This window comes from Nycticebus coucang, chromosome 19 (assembly GCF_027406575.1).
Source record: "Nycticebus coucang isolate mNycCou1 chromosome 19, mNycCou1.pri, whole genome shotgun sequence".
In the NCBI taxonomy this organism is placed as follows: Eukaryota; Metazoa; Chordata; class Mammalia; order Primates; family Lorisidae; genus Nycticebus; species Nycticebus coucang.
Window position 1 is genome coordinate 43017759 of NC_069798.1, and position 14395 is coordinate 43032153.

The window sequence follows — 14395 nt, forward strand, 5'->3', positions numbered from 1 at the left end:
AAAAAACCCACACTCCCTTTAAATACCAAAATATGTTACCCACATGAGCCACGTAATCAAGTAGAATTCCAGGTATACTTCCTTGGCCCAACTTTAAGCCTACAGCCCAAAGATCATCCATCTCTAACTCAGGCCTGGCCAACAGGTATTCAATACCTGCTTCATGGTTTTAGAAGTAACTTAAATCACGGAATAAAAATTGCTCATGAATCCTCTGTATATCAGCAATTCAGTTAATTTACTAAAGAAAAAAGTGAATATGAATGTTTACTTTCATTAAATCTATACTCAGCAATTTTATAGCAAAGAACATATATGAGAGATGTTACACACCAAATGTAGATTAAGGCAGTAAACATTAACAGGTTTATTCTAAGGTACACAAGTGCTTGACTTGGAAATCCAATTTTCTTTACAAATAAACAAAGATGCCATTCAACCCCTTTAAAATATTATAACTGAAAATTTCCACAAAATCCATTTACATAGTTTCAACCTTTCTGCATAAAACTGTATTATGGGATGGGCAAGTAATCTCACAAGATGGTCTAAGGCATAAAAACAAAACAAAATAAACAACTTATCCAGCATGAACATGCTATTGACAGAGAGAATGAAGAATTACATCTTTCAATGTGACACTCCACCAAGAAATGGAAATGTGATAATTTTAGGGGAGGTAAATGCTTCATGATAAATCATCTTCTTTTCTAATATAGTTTGTGATTGTTTAGGATTGTTCTTGCAGGCTAATATTTATGCTAATTCTTTTGAAAAGTCATCATTGTAAAAAGGGTACAGACTTTTCTAGACACTGGTCTGGTCTCAGTATTCAGGCCAATTAATAAATAACAAACGCATGAAAATAACTTAAATAAAAACTAATCATCATGTGACTGACTGACTTACAAAATGAGAATTCTCCCTGAAGTCAGAAATATTACTCCTCAATAGTGTTTATAAATTTGAATTCTTGATAGCTGAGACAATATATAGACAAAATGGTCAACCCAAGAATTTAAAATAAAACTATCCAAATTACCTACTTATCATTTCATATATAGTAAATTGCTTTTTTAAAAAACCTTTAAATTTTATCCAAGCAGATAATCACTCTCATGTCATGGCTAAGTCATAAGGAACCTCAAAACTTTGAAGAAAAAAATTTATCCCTGAGAAGTGAGAGATAGAAAAATATCTAAACAAAACAGAAGCAACAGTCCTGCACCCTTTTAGTAATCTTTACCAGAGCATTAACTATTACTAACAGTCAGCAACCAAATGTATTCCAGTCCTCAAAAGTTACTGCACCTGATGATCTGATCTTTTTATAACGAAAATACAAGTGCAACATCAAAAAAAAAAAAAAAGATAAAAAGGAACTCTGGTTTTATTGTCTGCTTTACATTTTTGTCAAGTGCAAGGTCAGCCTGCTAAGATACGAATATTCCAATGACTGAAGTAGTAACTTCTGCCGACACTTCTTCTGAGTCTCCATTTCCTCCACTGATGCTTACCCAAATAATAAAAGTAATACAATTGCAATTGAGTTTACTATTATCAATGGCACTGCAAAGGGAAAAAAAGAAAAAAAGAAAAACAATCTGTTACTATAAAGCAAAATGAGAGAAAAAGTTAAGCAATAGTTACTAGCATCCAGGAAGCATTGAAATATCAGAATAACAACACAATCATGTTGTAAATAGTTACAACAGAAGAACATTCAAAAATACACTAGATCATAAAAATCCAAAATTTATTTAAAGAGAGAGCTTATGTAACTGGGAATGAGGGTCACACTCACACAACTACATCAATATGAAATGTCTTTGGATGGTGCTGGCGCAGCTCAGGGAACACAGAAGCACACTGGACCCAGGCAGAAGCAGGCCCACAAGGCTGCCAGTGACACTTGAGATTAAAAATACAGTATAATGAAGATTCTGTAGCTTTGTTATTAAATTACAAGTGGATTTATTTAACATTGTATCCAAGATTGTGATTAAAGAGAGAAGAGGCCATAACTTAATGGCCTTAAATTTTCTTTCTTCAATTGCTGGAAAATATTTTCCAACAGATTGATAGTCTTGAGTCCTTTATTTTTCTCTTAAAAGCCTTTCAATGCTCTATATGACCCTTGTAACTTGAAGGCACCACAATTTCCAAAAGGCAAGAATATCATTTTGTCTTTCAGCTCTGACAGATAACACACAGATACCACAAAGCATTCCATCTGCACCTACTGACTTACACAGAAATAAGAGGCAAATTAAGGAAAAACACCAGTATATTTCAAGCAGTACAGCCACATTAAAGAGAAAAAAAAATTCCCACTACAAAGAGGGTATGTGATAGTATTCATACTTAGAAGCTTTGCTTCTTATTCTGAAGCATAAGATTAAACTTTAAGAGTGCTCTGCTGGTATTTCTTACCTCTCATCACGGTTCTTACAGACCGAATAAGGTTCACTAGCTGAGATTTAATTCCTGGCTCCTCTCCGAATCCACCAATTCCCTGGTCTGTTCCCCAGCCAACTGTATAATATAAAAATGATTAACTGTGTTAAAATTTATACATTCACCTTTTCTCCATTAGTCATCTTTAAAAGATTAGTTTGAGCCCTTGACATAAAATATAAAGTCATATGACTTATAAGAAAAGTTAAAACAATATTGAGGAAAAACTCAATTCAAGTTGTGGGAAAGGGGTAAGAAAGAGGAGGAATGGTGTGCTCCCACCTAATGGGTACAATGTAAGGATATATGGCACACCTCCTGGGTGCAGGACACAACTACAACTGGGACCTCACCTAACAAATGCAAACATGTAACCTAATCATTTGTACCCTCATGTTAATCTGAAATGTTAAAAAAAAAAAAAAAAAGAAAAGAAAGAAAAAACTGAGTTAAATATTTGGGTTTTTTTCTTTTTACTTTTAATAGCAGCAATGACCTTATTTCATTTGTGCTCTGATTTTATAAAATAAACTACAGTCTAAATTATTTCATGGCATCTAGTTTAGGGAAGATACTATGATACTCTGGTAGGTTTTTTTCCCTCCTTTTAAAAACTACCAAACAAAATATTTATCAGGTCACAAATGAAAAACAAAGCATATTGTCAAACTCTGTAATTAATGAACTCAGTTCAGAATTTATAAAACCCAACATAATCTTTATTATTAAAACTCTATAGCTGATGGGTGGCGCTGTGGCTCAGTGAGTAGGGCGCCAGCCCCATATACCAAGGGTGGTGGGTTCAAACCCAGCCTCGGCCAAACTGCAACAAAAAAATAGCTGGGTGTTGTGGCGGGTGCCTGTAGTCCCAGCTACTTGGGAGGCTGAGGCAAGAGAATTGCCTAAACCCAGGAGTTGGAGGTTGCTGTGAGCTGTGATGCCATGGCACTCTACCAAGGGTGATAAAGTGAGACTCTGTCTCTAAAAAAAAAAAAAACTCTATAGCTGAGAATCATTGTCCACCTTATTTGGGGAAACTTTTTTTTTTTACCTCCAGCATATGGGTGGTGCCCTACTCCTTTGAGCCACAGGCACCACCCATTTGGGGAAACTTTTATTTTTTTTTCTTATTGTTTTTTAAATGTTCATTTCTTCCATTTATTTCTGGACTGGGCTTTTTCTTTTCTTAGAGTCTTACATTGTCACCCTCAGTAAAGTACTATAGAGTCATAGCTCACAGCAATCTCAAACTCTTAAGCTCAAGCGATTCTCTTGCCTTACTTAGCCTCTCAACTAGCTGGGGTTACTGGCACCTGCCACAATGCTTGGCTATTTTTAGAGACAGGGTCTCGCTCTTGCTCAGGCTGGTCTCAAACCCATAAGCTCAGGTGATCCACCTGCCTCGGCCTCTCAGGGTGCTAGGATTACAGGTGTGAGCCACCACACCTGGCCTATATGGGGAAACTTTAATGTAATCCTGGTTAACAGTGGAAGCTAATCAAATCCCAAAGACCAAAACCCCTAACATCTAAAATCCCAAAAATCACAATCCAGAAAGATCAAAATGTGGGAAAAATAATTGTTTTTAATAGTTTAAAAGGTATTTATTTACATTTTTTACAGTGTACTTGTTTGAGAAACATATAAAAACACAACAAAACACTTTATAGACCATGTTACACAATAAAATAGTCAATAATGACACATTTTTGCAAGCAAGAACAGAACACAACTCAAATGTACTAATTACAGTTTGCATGGTTATAAGTTATGAGCATATGAACTGTATTTATAAATAGGTCAAAAGAGATTATAAATGTACATCACTATGGTTGGTGATTGTGTGCACCCAGCTTTATAACTGTGGTCATCTGAAGTATCAGGACAAACAACCTAACTAACCCTTTACATGAGCTTGATCAAAAATTGCTATGGGTTATTGCACCATTAAGTAGTTATCCAAATAGCTGAGATCTCAAGAAATTTTACTTTTCATAAATGCATATGTACAAAAAGAACATCTCTTCATTTACTGAGGAAATTGCAACATTTTTATATATGTGCACAATGCTTACACATATATTTAACATTGTGATAACACACTTTCATGGAGTCAAGCTTACAAAAAATACATAAAATGAATTAGAACTCTCTAAAAAATCTCCATAAAATTTATAACTCCAATACTGGAAACAATACAAAGATGAAATATATAGCATAAGGAATTATAAAAAAAAATGCCAAAAATTTAAGATAGTGAAAAAAAATCTAAAAGAAGAAAAAGAAAAGAAAAAGAAATTTAACATATGAAAACATATTATAGGAGTAAGTTTACAAGGGTAGAGTATGGGCAATTGCATGGAAATAATTCATAAAAGCTGGCCAGTTTTCATGTTCATTAATTTGAAGTCTTACATTCTAATGAATAGTCAAGGGGTGGTGGCTCATGCCTGTAATACTAACACTTTAAGAGATGGAGACAGGAGAATCCCTGGAAGCTGGTAGTTCAAGACTAGCTTGAGCAATAATGAGATAATGTCTCTACTAAAAAATTTATACACCTAAATGCCTATAGTTCCAGCTACTTGGGAGGCTGAGGTAGGAGGAACTCCTAAGCCCAGAAGTTTGAGGTTGCAATGAGTTATAATGATGCTACTGCACTCTAGCCTGGCCAAAACAGTAAGGCCCTGTCTCAAAAAAAAAAAAAAAAAAAAAAAGCTACTTTTTTGTTTTAGGACATAGCTCTTGTCTGAGAAAGCATTCATATTCAAATTCAAAAGAAAGCTCTTTTTGAAATTATTTTATGATTTGATATATACCAATATGTGCAGTCCCTATTACATTTTTCCATCTTCTGTGTCATGATTCTGTGTCATTTTGGGTATTCTGAAATGCATTCCACATGTGCTCATACACAGACCACGATACTGGTGACCGAACAGCAACACTATTTGGTGTCTTCCTATCCTCTCACGTGCATAATTATTTCTGAACCAGTCAGTAACTTTGCTGGCTTTCTCATGCCAATGAGGATTCAATTCATTAAAAACTGCTGGAATGTCACTGGAAGGAATGCCAATACAGGAAAATGACATTTTTTAAATGAAGTTTTCATCATTGCCACATCTTATTGCCAATCTACTCCTCTGAATTTTCTGCAAAACGCAAATAAAGAAAAAAAAAGGCTATAATTCCACCTAACGTAATGGAAGTAACAATGTTACCGGTACCTATCCTTCTGCATATAAACGAAATCGCACTGATTCTTTCCAAAAGAATTTGGTTTGGGGGATTTCAGCATTTGGGATTTTAATCTCTTGGGACTGTGACTTCCAGGATTTTAGATATTGAAGATTGTGATCTTTTGGGCTTGAACTTTAAGGATCTTGATCTCTCGGGATTTAAACATTTGCAATTATGGTGTTTGGGAGTATGTCTCTTGGGGTTATAATCCAAACCTGGAACAGCGTAATTAGGCCTCAGCATGCTCTAGCCTGCCAGCAGGGCACATGTTCAGCACCCCCTCCTTTTTTTTTAGACAGAGTCTCAAGCTGTAGCCCTGGGTAGAGTGCCATAGCATCACAGCTCACAGCAACCTCAAACTCTTGTGCTGAAGCGATCCTCTTGCCTCAGCCTTCCAAGTAGCTGAGACTACAGGTGCCCGCCAACAAAGCCTATTTTTTGGTTATCGTTGTCATTGTTGTTTTTGGTGGGTCCGGCTGAACCCAACCCTGCCAGCTCCGGTGTATGTGACTGGGGCCTTGGTCACTTGAGCTACAGGTGCTGAGCCTTTCCCCCTTTTTTTGAAGTTACAAATTTAGCCCTTTCCTTCCTTTATTCTCCATAAAAGAGACTTTTTTTTCATGTAACAATAATGCTTTATTAGTTATATACATATGGCATTATCTATTTTCCTTTTGAATGAACAATAAATTGTAAATATTTAACAAGTGGTAAACATTGAAGATAGAAACAAGAATGAGGAAAGATTAGGAAATGAAGATTTCTCAAGCACATTGATGCACAGAAAGAAAACCAAAAGAAGAAATAACAAAGTAGTCATGATTGGCCAAATCATCATTAATATAAAGACTTTTAACTTTTATACTATGTCATTTCTCTATGATATTATATAATAAATCATTTATTTACCTTTACATGGTAGTTCTTTTTCTCCTGCCTTACACATTCTTCAAAAGACTCACATGTCCTCATTTTATAATTTGTTCTTTTGGCCCCATTTCAGATCCACCTTTCACTATCTCATATTACAGGACTTAATTAATTTCTGACATGCTTACTCTTAAATTTGAATACAGAGAACAAGTTTTTATTTTATACATGAAAGAACCAAATATCAGGAAATAAGATTCTACTTTGTTTAACCATCTTTTATTTGGTTGATATAAAGGCTAAATAGGGAAGCACCTGTGGCTCAGTGAGTAGGGCACCGGCCCCATATACCAAGGATGAAGGGTTCAAACCCGGCCGGGCCAAACTGCAATAAAAAAATAGCCGGGCGTTGTGGCGGGCACCTGTAGTCCCAGCTACTCAGGAGGCTGAGGCAAGAGAATCACCTAAGCCCAAGAGCTGGAGGTTACTGTGAGTTGTGATGTCATAGCACTCTACTGAGGGTGACAAAGTCAGACCTGTCTCTAAAAAAAAGAAAAAAAAAGGCTAAATAGCAGTTGCTTGGTGTTTTATTTTTATTTATTTAGCCACTAAAGTATGCTGTGGTATAAAACTACTTTAAAATTCAAGTTCACAACAGAGCTGTTTTTTTTTTTTTTTTTGGCTAGGGCTGAGTTTGAACCCGCCACCTTCCATCTTACCCAGGCAACATCACTGGATCTACTTTTTTGTCCTTTTCACTCTTTCTGGCAGGGAAATATACTTATGCTGGGTAGGTGGGTGGCTCACACCTATAATCCCAGCTCTGTGGGAGACCAAAATGGGAGGATCACTTGAGGCCAGGAGTTCAAGACCTGCCTGGGCAAGATTTCTACAAAAAAATAAAAAAAATTAGTCAGGCACAGTGGCACACACTTGTAGTCCCAGCTACTCTGGAGGCTGAGGCAGGAGGACTACTTGAGCCCAGGAGCTCGAGTCTGCAGTAAGCTACCATCATGCCACTACACTCCAGTCTGGGCAACAGAGCAAGACCCCAAACTCTAAAAAAAATTAAAAAATAAATATTCATGCTACTTCATCAATGTTTGCTTTAACTGTATTACACGTTTTATTTTAATTTCTTTCTTCCATGTATCTGTCTCACTCTTTCAGGTAATTCAATCAGCACTCTCCCCTATATGGCAGTCCTCTTTTGGTCTTCTAAGTTCAAAGTGTAGTATCAACCCCTAACTACTGATAGCATGGTTAAAATTATTTCGTACTGGCCTCTCTAGCCATACATGACACACGAAATGACCATATGAGTTGTGTGTGTTTCAAACTGTATAACTGCTATAGGAAAATTTCTATGGGGAAGCAGAATGACTGGGGTAATCTTCTAACTAGTTTACAGCCTCACTCATACAAACCTAACATAACATCTCTGCACAATAAAGCAAGAAGCCTGGTTTTGGTTAAACATAATGAATATGTACTTTTACTTAGCTTTCTCTGGAAATTCTACTAAAAAGGACAATAAAGGTATAGGTTAATGAGAAAAGTCTCCAGACAAGTCAATCAAAATTTGGACAATAAAAAATTTAATGGAAAAACTCTGATTTAGCAGAGAAAACCTTAGAGGGAGTCCACACGATGGGTATATACCATGGAAATGCCTCCTTGGTAAATCAGGACAGTGTTAGTTTCTAAAGAAACAACATTTAAAGTTCAGTCCTGAAATATTTTATGCTTTGGCAATGGATGGCACTGATGCTACAAATACAGCTCAATTTGCCATTTTCATTAGAGGTGTTGATGATGAATATAATGTCACTGACAAAATGGCTTCTTTAGTGCCATTAAAAGACACAACAGAATCAAGAGACTTACACAAAGCAGTAAAAAATATGTTAAAGCAATTTTCTTTCTCCACTGTCAACATATCTGGTGTAGTTTACTGATGATGCCCCTTTTACCTATGATGGCAGGTAAAAAGAGGGACTTGTAAAATTAATAGAAGGCTATACAATTGCTACCCAAAACTCACATTTAATGAAATGTCATTGCATGGTACATCAAGAAAATTTATATGCAAAAGCTTTAAAATGGATAACATCATGCAAATCATCATTGACTTTGAATTTCATAGGCATAAGGGATTGAATCATCATCAATTTCAGGAGTTCCTTAAAAGTACTGACGTTGACTATGGTAACTTCATTTACTTTTCGGAAGTCAAGGCCAAATGCTGAAAAAAATTTATGATTTGTGACATGTTGTTTTGGTATCAAAAACCAAATTTGTGCCAAAATGTGACAATGAAAACTGGCTTACAGATTTAGCATTTTTGGTGGATTTAACTGCTTGGTTAAATCAGTTAAACGTGTACATTCAAGGTGAAAACCAACTTATCAATACAATGTTTCAAACCATAACAGCATTTCAGATGAAACCGAAATTACAGCAACTCAAATTAAAGCAAACAATTTTATGCATTTCCATATGTTAGCTGTTAGTGAACAGCAAAAAATATGCAGCCTTCTTTTTTGATTTGATGCAAGAATTTGAAAACAGATTTCAAGATTTCCAGGAAAATAATTAGTATTTTGGTGCATTTGTAACTCTATTTTCTTTTCTTTTTTTTGAGACAGACTTTCACTGTCACCCTCAGTAGAGTTCCGTAGGGTCAGAGCTCACAGCAACCTCAAACTCCTGGGCTTAAGTGATTCTCTCGCCTCAGGCTCCCAAACAGCTGGGACTACAGGTGCCTACCACAACGCCCAGCTATATTTTTGTTGTAGTTGTCATTGTTGTTTGGCAGGCCTGGGCTGGATTCGAACCCACCACCCTCAGTGTATGTGGCTGGTGCCCTAGCCGCTGAGCTACAGGCTCCTAGCCTGCAATTCTATTTTCATTCAACATAAATATGTTACCTATCAATTTTCAAATGGCATGCATAGAACTGCAATCTGACATTCAACTTAAAAATTTGATCAAGTCAGGGGTGGCACCTGTGGCTCAAAGGAGTAGGGCGCCAGCCCCATATGCCAGAGGTGGCAGGTTCAAACCCAGCCTCGGCCAAAAACTGCAAAAAAAAAAAAAAAAAAAAAAATTTGATCATGTCTCTTTACTGGACCTTTATAGGTCCTATCTTCCCAGAGACAAATATCCCTCATTTCACAATCACGCCTTATTCATGTTATCACTTTTTGGCAGTACCTACATTTATAAGCAACTATTTTCAAGAATGAAGCACATTAAGAGTAGCATTAATTTCTCAAATACAATGTATAATATTCCACTAGTTTTATGTTGCCCACTTTTATAATAAAAAGTACCCAAAAAAACCAAAGACATTTTATTATTTAGATATATACATTTTCTATACTAGTGATCACAAACTTGGGACCTGCCCAATTATTTTAAAAGACTCTCTGAACAGGCCACTGCATAATTAGGATTATTATGTGAGGACTTTTTGCATATCCATGGTGGTGGATATCACGAAAATTATGCATAGACCTTCTTTTGGTCATTGGCTTTTGTCAGTGTTTGAATATTTAAAGACAACTCTTATTCTCCTAATGTGGCCCAGAGAAGCCAGAAGGTTGGACATCCTTGCCCTAGTGGATGCCTTAAATAATGGATAGTACCGGGCAGCGCCTGTGGCTCAGTGAGTAGGGCACCGGCCCCATATACCGAGGGTGGCGGGTTCAAACCCAGCCCCGGCCAAACTGCAACACAAAAATAGCCGGGCGTTGTGGTGGGCGCCTGTAGTCCCAGCTGCTCTGGAGGCTGAGGCAGGAGAATCGCCTAAGCCCAGGAGTTGGAGGTTGCTGTGAGCTGTGTGACGCCACGGCACTCTACCAAGGGCAATAAAGTGAAACTCTGTCTCTACAAAAAAAAAAAATAATAATAATGGATAGTACCAAACCCTATATATATTTTTTTTGTTCTGATAACTGAAATGGCTATGAAGTGACTAACAGATGAGTAGCGTATACAACATGGATACATAGACAAAGTGAGGGTTCATATCCACACAGTGCAAGATTTTCATCAAACTACTTAGAACAGCTTATAATTTCTTATGAATTGTTTATTTCTGAATTTTGCATTTATTATTTTCAGACCACAGTTAACTGTAGGTAATTAATTGAAACTCAGAAGCCAAACCACACACGTATAAATGGGAGACTGCTGTACTTAGCGTCTCAGCAACATCCCACTATTGTACTTTCCCTCCTTCTTTGAACATCCTTGACCTATGTTTCTCTTTCTCTCTGTTTTGCTCACTTATCAAGTTCTCTTAGCCTGTTCTCAGCTCTTCCATCTCTACCTAAACATAAAATACTGCAGAAGATTCTAGGACTGCCCCAGGCACCAATTCTTATTGTACTCTACTCTTTCCCTGAGTAATTTCATCTCGCATGGCTTCATTTATCATCTATGCTTGACAAATTCAAATTTCAGTCTCCACCCTGGTTTGTGCTTCTAAGGACTTTAATCCAATTGACTATTTTACATTTGCACTTGTATATCTCAGAGATATCTCAAACTCACAATATCCAAAACTTATTATCACTTCACCTCCTTGTCTCTCACTATCAACCCCTAATTTTCCTTTAATACTCTCTAACTCAGTAAAGGTAGTATCTATCCTTTTACTCAGTGGCTTAAGGCAGAGAACCAAGACATCTTTGACTTTATCTTTCATTCCCAATGTTCAACAGTAAGATCTACCTTTTCTATTTTTAAAATATCTTCTGATTAGCTTCTTAGGGCTGCTATGCCAAAGTACCACCAACCAAGAGGAAAATTTTCTCTTAATTCTGGAGGCCAAAAGTCTGAAGTCAAAGTGTGAGAGGGTTGGTTCCTTCTGCGGGCTCTGAGGAGTAATCTTGTCCATGCCTCTCTTGTAACATGTGATAGTTGCTGAAAATCCTTATTTCTTGGCTTATAGCTACATTGGTCCAATCTCTGCGTCAGCTGTCACACGGTCTTCTTCTCTGTGTCCATTCATGTGTCTCTGTATCTCTCTCTTCTTATAAAGGCCCAACTTAATTTAGTATGACCTAATCTTAACTTGATTGTAACTGCAAAGATTCATCTCCAAATAAGATCACATTCATAGGTACCAGGATACCTCAACCAAACTTTTGGGGGACAAAATTCAACTCACAAAATCTCTTCTTTTTTCTGTATAATATACTGGTGAAGAGACTCTGGAGTCAGACTAAGTTTGAATCCTAGCTCTACCACTTTCTATCTGTGTAATCTTAGAAAAGCTACCTATTTACCTACTGTCTTTATACTTCTGGTTCCCCACTGAAATGTACCTATCTCACAGGTTTGCTGTGAGGATTACATCAGTTAATATATGTAAGGCACTTGATAAGTGCTAATTATTAGTTATTACTACTGTTTTTAAACCTAACTAACTCTACTTGCCCTATTTAGGGCAGTTCTTTCCACATCCACTCCTCTCTCTTCTGTGATCTGTTCTCCAGAAGGATCTTGAAAATAGCGCAAATCTGATCATGTCATTGCCTTGCTTATGACAATGTTTTCAGTTGCCTCACAGTTTTCACACCAGTTCTATACTATTTAAGGCCCACTGTTTAAGGATTTGCAAGATTCTTAACCTTCCAACTTCTAACCTTTAACCCTCACCTAGTTAATGTTTACTCACTTATCAGATTTCAAATAAGACACACTTCTTCCACAAAGCTTTTGCAGATTCACAGGCTCTATCTCCCTGATTTCTCTTTCATAATATTCTGCATACTTGTTACTCGTTGTTATTATTTAGATTAACTTCAATGAGAAGGGCAGGACACTGCTGTCACTAATGTATGGGCTTGGCATATAATTGGTGCTCAGTAAATCTCTTCTGAAGCAACCAATAAAATGAATCACTCTTGCTTGCGGGTTTGAGTTTCAGTGATTCACAGAAACATATTTGATATGCTGTGACAAATGATTCACATCGTGCAGTGTCGTGCCTCACACAGGAAAACCAGCTCGCCTGGAAAGAAACGAAGATCACTGGTACTGGTAGGCGTAACTTGTATCTTCATTTCTGTATTCCGAGAGTCTAGCACATTGTAGACACTCAGTAAGCTGACTGAATTAACTTTTCTTGGAACATAGATGGCTAGATGTCCTGGTAACTCCAACACTTTCCCTTTTGTATTATCTCCATAAAGTCCGGAACCCTTATGGGCCTCCACTAAGTTTACTCTTCTACTTACCTGTGCTCCAAAATGAGCCACGCCCCCCAATTGTTTAACTCGAAGCTCAAGCCCCGGATTTTCGATCTTTAAAAGCCCTCACGAGGAAAATACAATTAAGTTACTGACCTAGCCTAACCTAATGGCAGGCAGGAGCGTCCCTCGGGCACCTCCGTACTGCCCCACACCGGCCCCCAGGGCCTGCACACAGTGGTCTTCTGCTGAACGTTCAACCGCAGTTGAGTACGAAGCTGGAGAGAGGACTCAGCTTCCGGTCTAAGAAAGTGCCCCCCTCCTCACTCGGAAGCAAACCCCCAGCCGTTCGTCTGTCCCTGCCCCAGGATGTCCCCTTACTCGGTTTGGTTCCGCACCCCCGGCGGCTCTGCCACCGCCACTTCAGCCAGCGCCCGGGTTCCCCCACTCACTGTTCTTGAGGAATCGCTCCTCGTGCAGCACGGCGATGGCGTTGACGCAGAGTAGGGCTGCCTGCAGCAGGGAGTATAGGGTGAAGGCCATGGTTGTCCGGAGCTGCCCAAAGCTTAATTCCCCGATTCCTCTCTCGCCGCCACCACCACTACCCCTGAGGACGTGGCGCTGCCACAGCCGGCGCTTTCCTACGGGAGCCGAAGGGGCCCAAAAAGCGCTTTCCGAGAAGCTCCGCCCCTTCCAGCTATGAACCGCCCACGCTAAACCGCTGCGGTCCTACCCAGTAGGCGCCGGTGGCCCTTGGAAGGCTGAAGGGCGGCAAGTCTGAAATACAGACTGGATTTCAAAGACTTAATGATTGTATTTTGAATATATTGGGGTAAATAAGATATACTGCTAATATTAGTTTTTCCTGTTTATTTTTACTTTTTTTGGTTTAAAATGGCTATAAAGACATTGAAAATGACATGAGACTTATTCTATATTTGTACTGGACAGTGTTATTAGATGCTCCTAAAGGTGTATGAGATGTTTATATTCCCATTTTACAGATGAAGGAACGAACAAGGGCTTTGACAAATTAATTTTTTTAATTAAAATAAAATAACATGTCTTACAAGTAATATTTCTTCCTTGACCAAACTCCAGCCAGGATCCTCTGAGTCTTCTCCTTCATCAGGCCTCAGCTTCGGCTTGGAAAAACTGTAGACTCAACACAAATGACTTTTGTCTGACCCTTTACCCACACATTAAAAAGACTTAAACACTAAGAAGTTTCTAAAAGCTCACAATTGCATCCACAGAATGACCCAAACCTGTCAGTGTGCTTGTCTGAGAAAGCTCAAAGCTGTGGAAAGAATTTACTCTTTGTTGTAACCAGCTGAATAGAATAGGTCTGATCCTCCCTTTCTTGGAGCTTTACCATCAAACATAAGGGTCACAGTTGTGAATCCTTCCCCTGTTCTTTTGAGGTGTGTATATATCTTCTACAACACAAGAGTGTCTTTCTTTAGGACCTGAAGGCCATTCCTTAAAAACTTAGTCAACAGGAAGGAAAGGGCCTCTATATCCCAGTCTGAGGGAAGACAGCTAACAGACAGGGCTGGCCTAATTGTATTTTCACTGACCAGTCCTTTGTAATTTTTACTTCCCTGACTCTACTGAGGCTC

General features: G+C 38.0%; 1 protein-coding gene across 1 annotated transcript; it reads right to left on the reverse strand.

Annotated features, from left to right (window-relative positions):
- Nucleotides 1-1372: 1372 nt before the first annotated feature.
- Nucleotides 1373-13413, reverse strand: IER3IP1 (immediate early response 3 interacting protein 1). Its single transcript, XM_053571236.1, has 3 exons — nucleotides 13226-13413; nucleotides 2434-2535; nucleotides 1373-1569 (listed from the first exon to the last, which is right to left on the reverse strand). The coding sequence occupies exons 1-3, from the start codon at nucleotides 13314-13316 to the stop codon at nucleotides 1514-1516; spliced, it is 249 nt and encodes an 82-aa protein (XP_053427211.1). The 5' UTR covers nucleotides 13317-13413; the 3' UTR covers nucleotides 1373-1513.
- Between the last annotated feature and the right edge of the window lie 982 nt (nucleotides 13414-14395).

Bases quoted from the DNA above. Each gene is read 5' to 3' on its own strand.
- IER3IP1 (XM_053571236.1), bottom strand. From the start codon at position 13,316: ATGGCCTTCACCCTATACTCCCTGCTGCAGGCAGCCCTACTCTGCGTC. The intron at 2,536-13,225 runs GTGAGTGGGGGA...TATATTATACAG, and splicing joins GGAGCGATTCCTCAAGAACA to TTGGCTGGGGAACAGACCAG. The intron at 1,570-2,433 runs GTAAGAAATACC...TTCCCTTTGCAG, and splicing joins TGTAAGAACCGTGATGAGAG to TGCCATTGATAATAGTAAAC.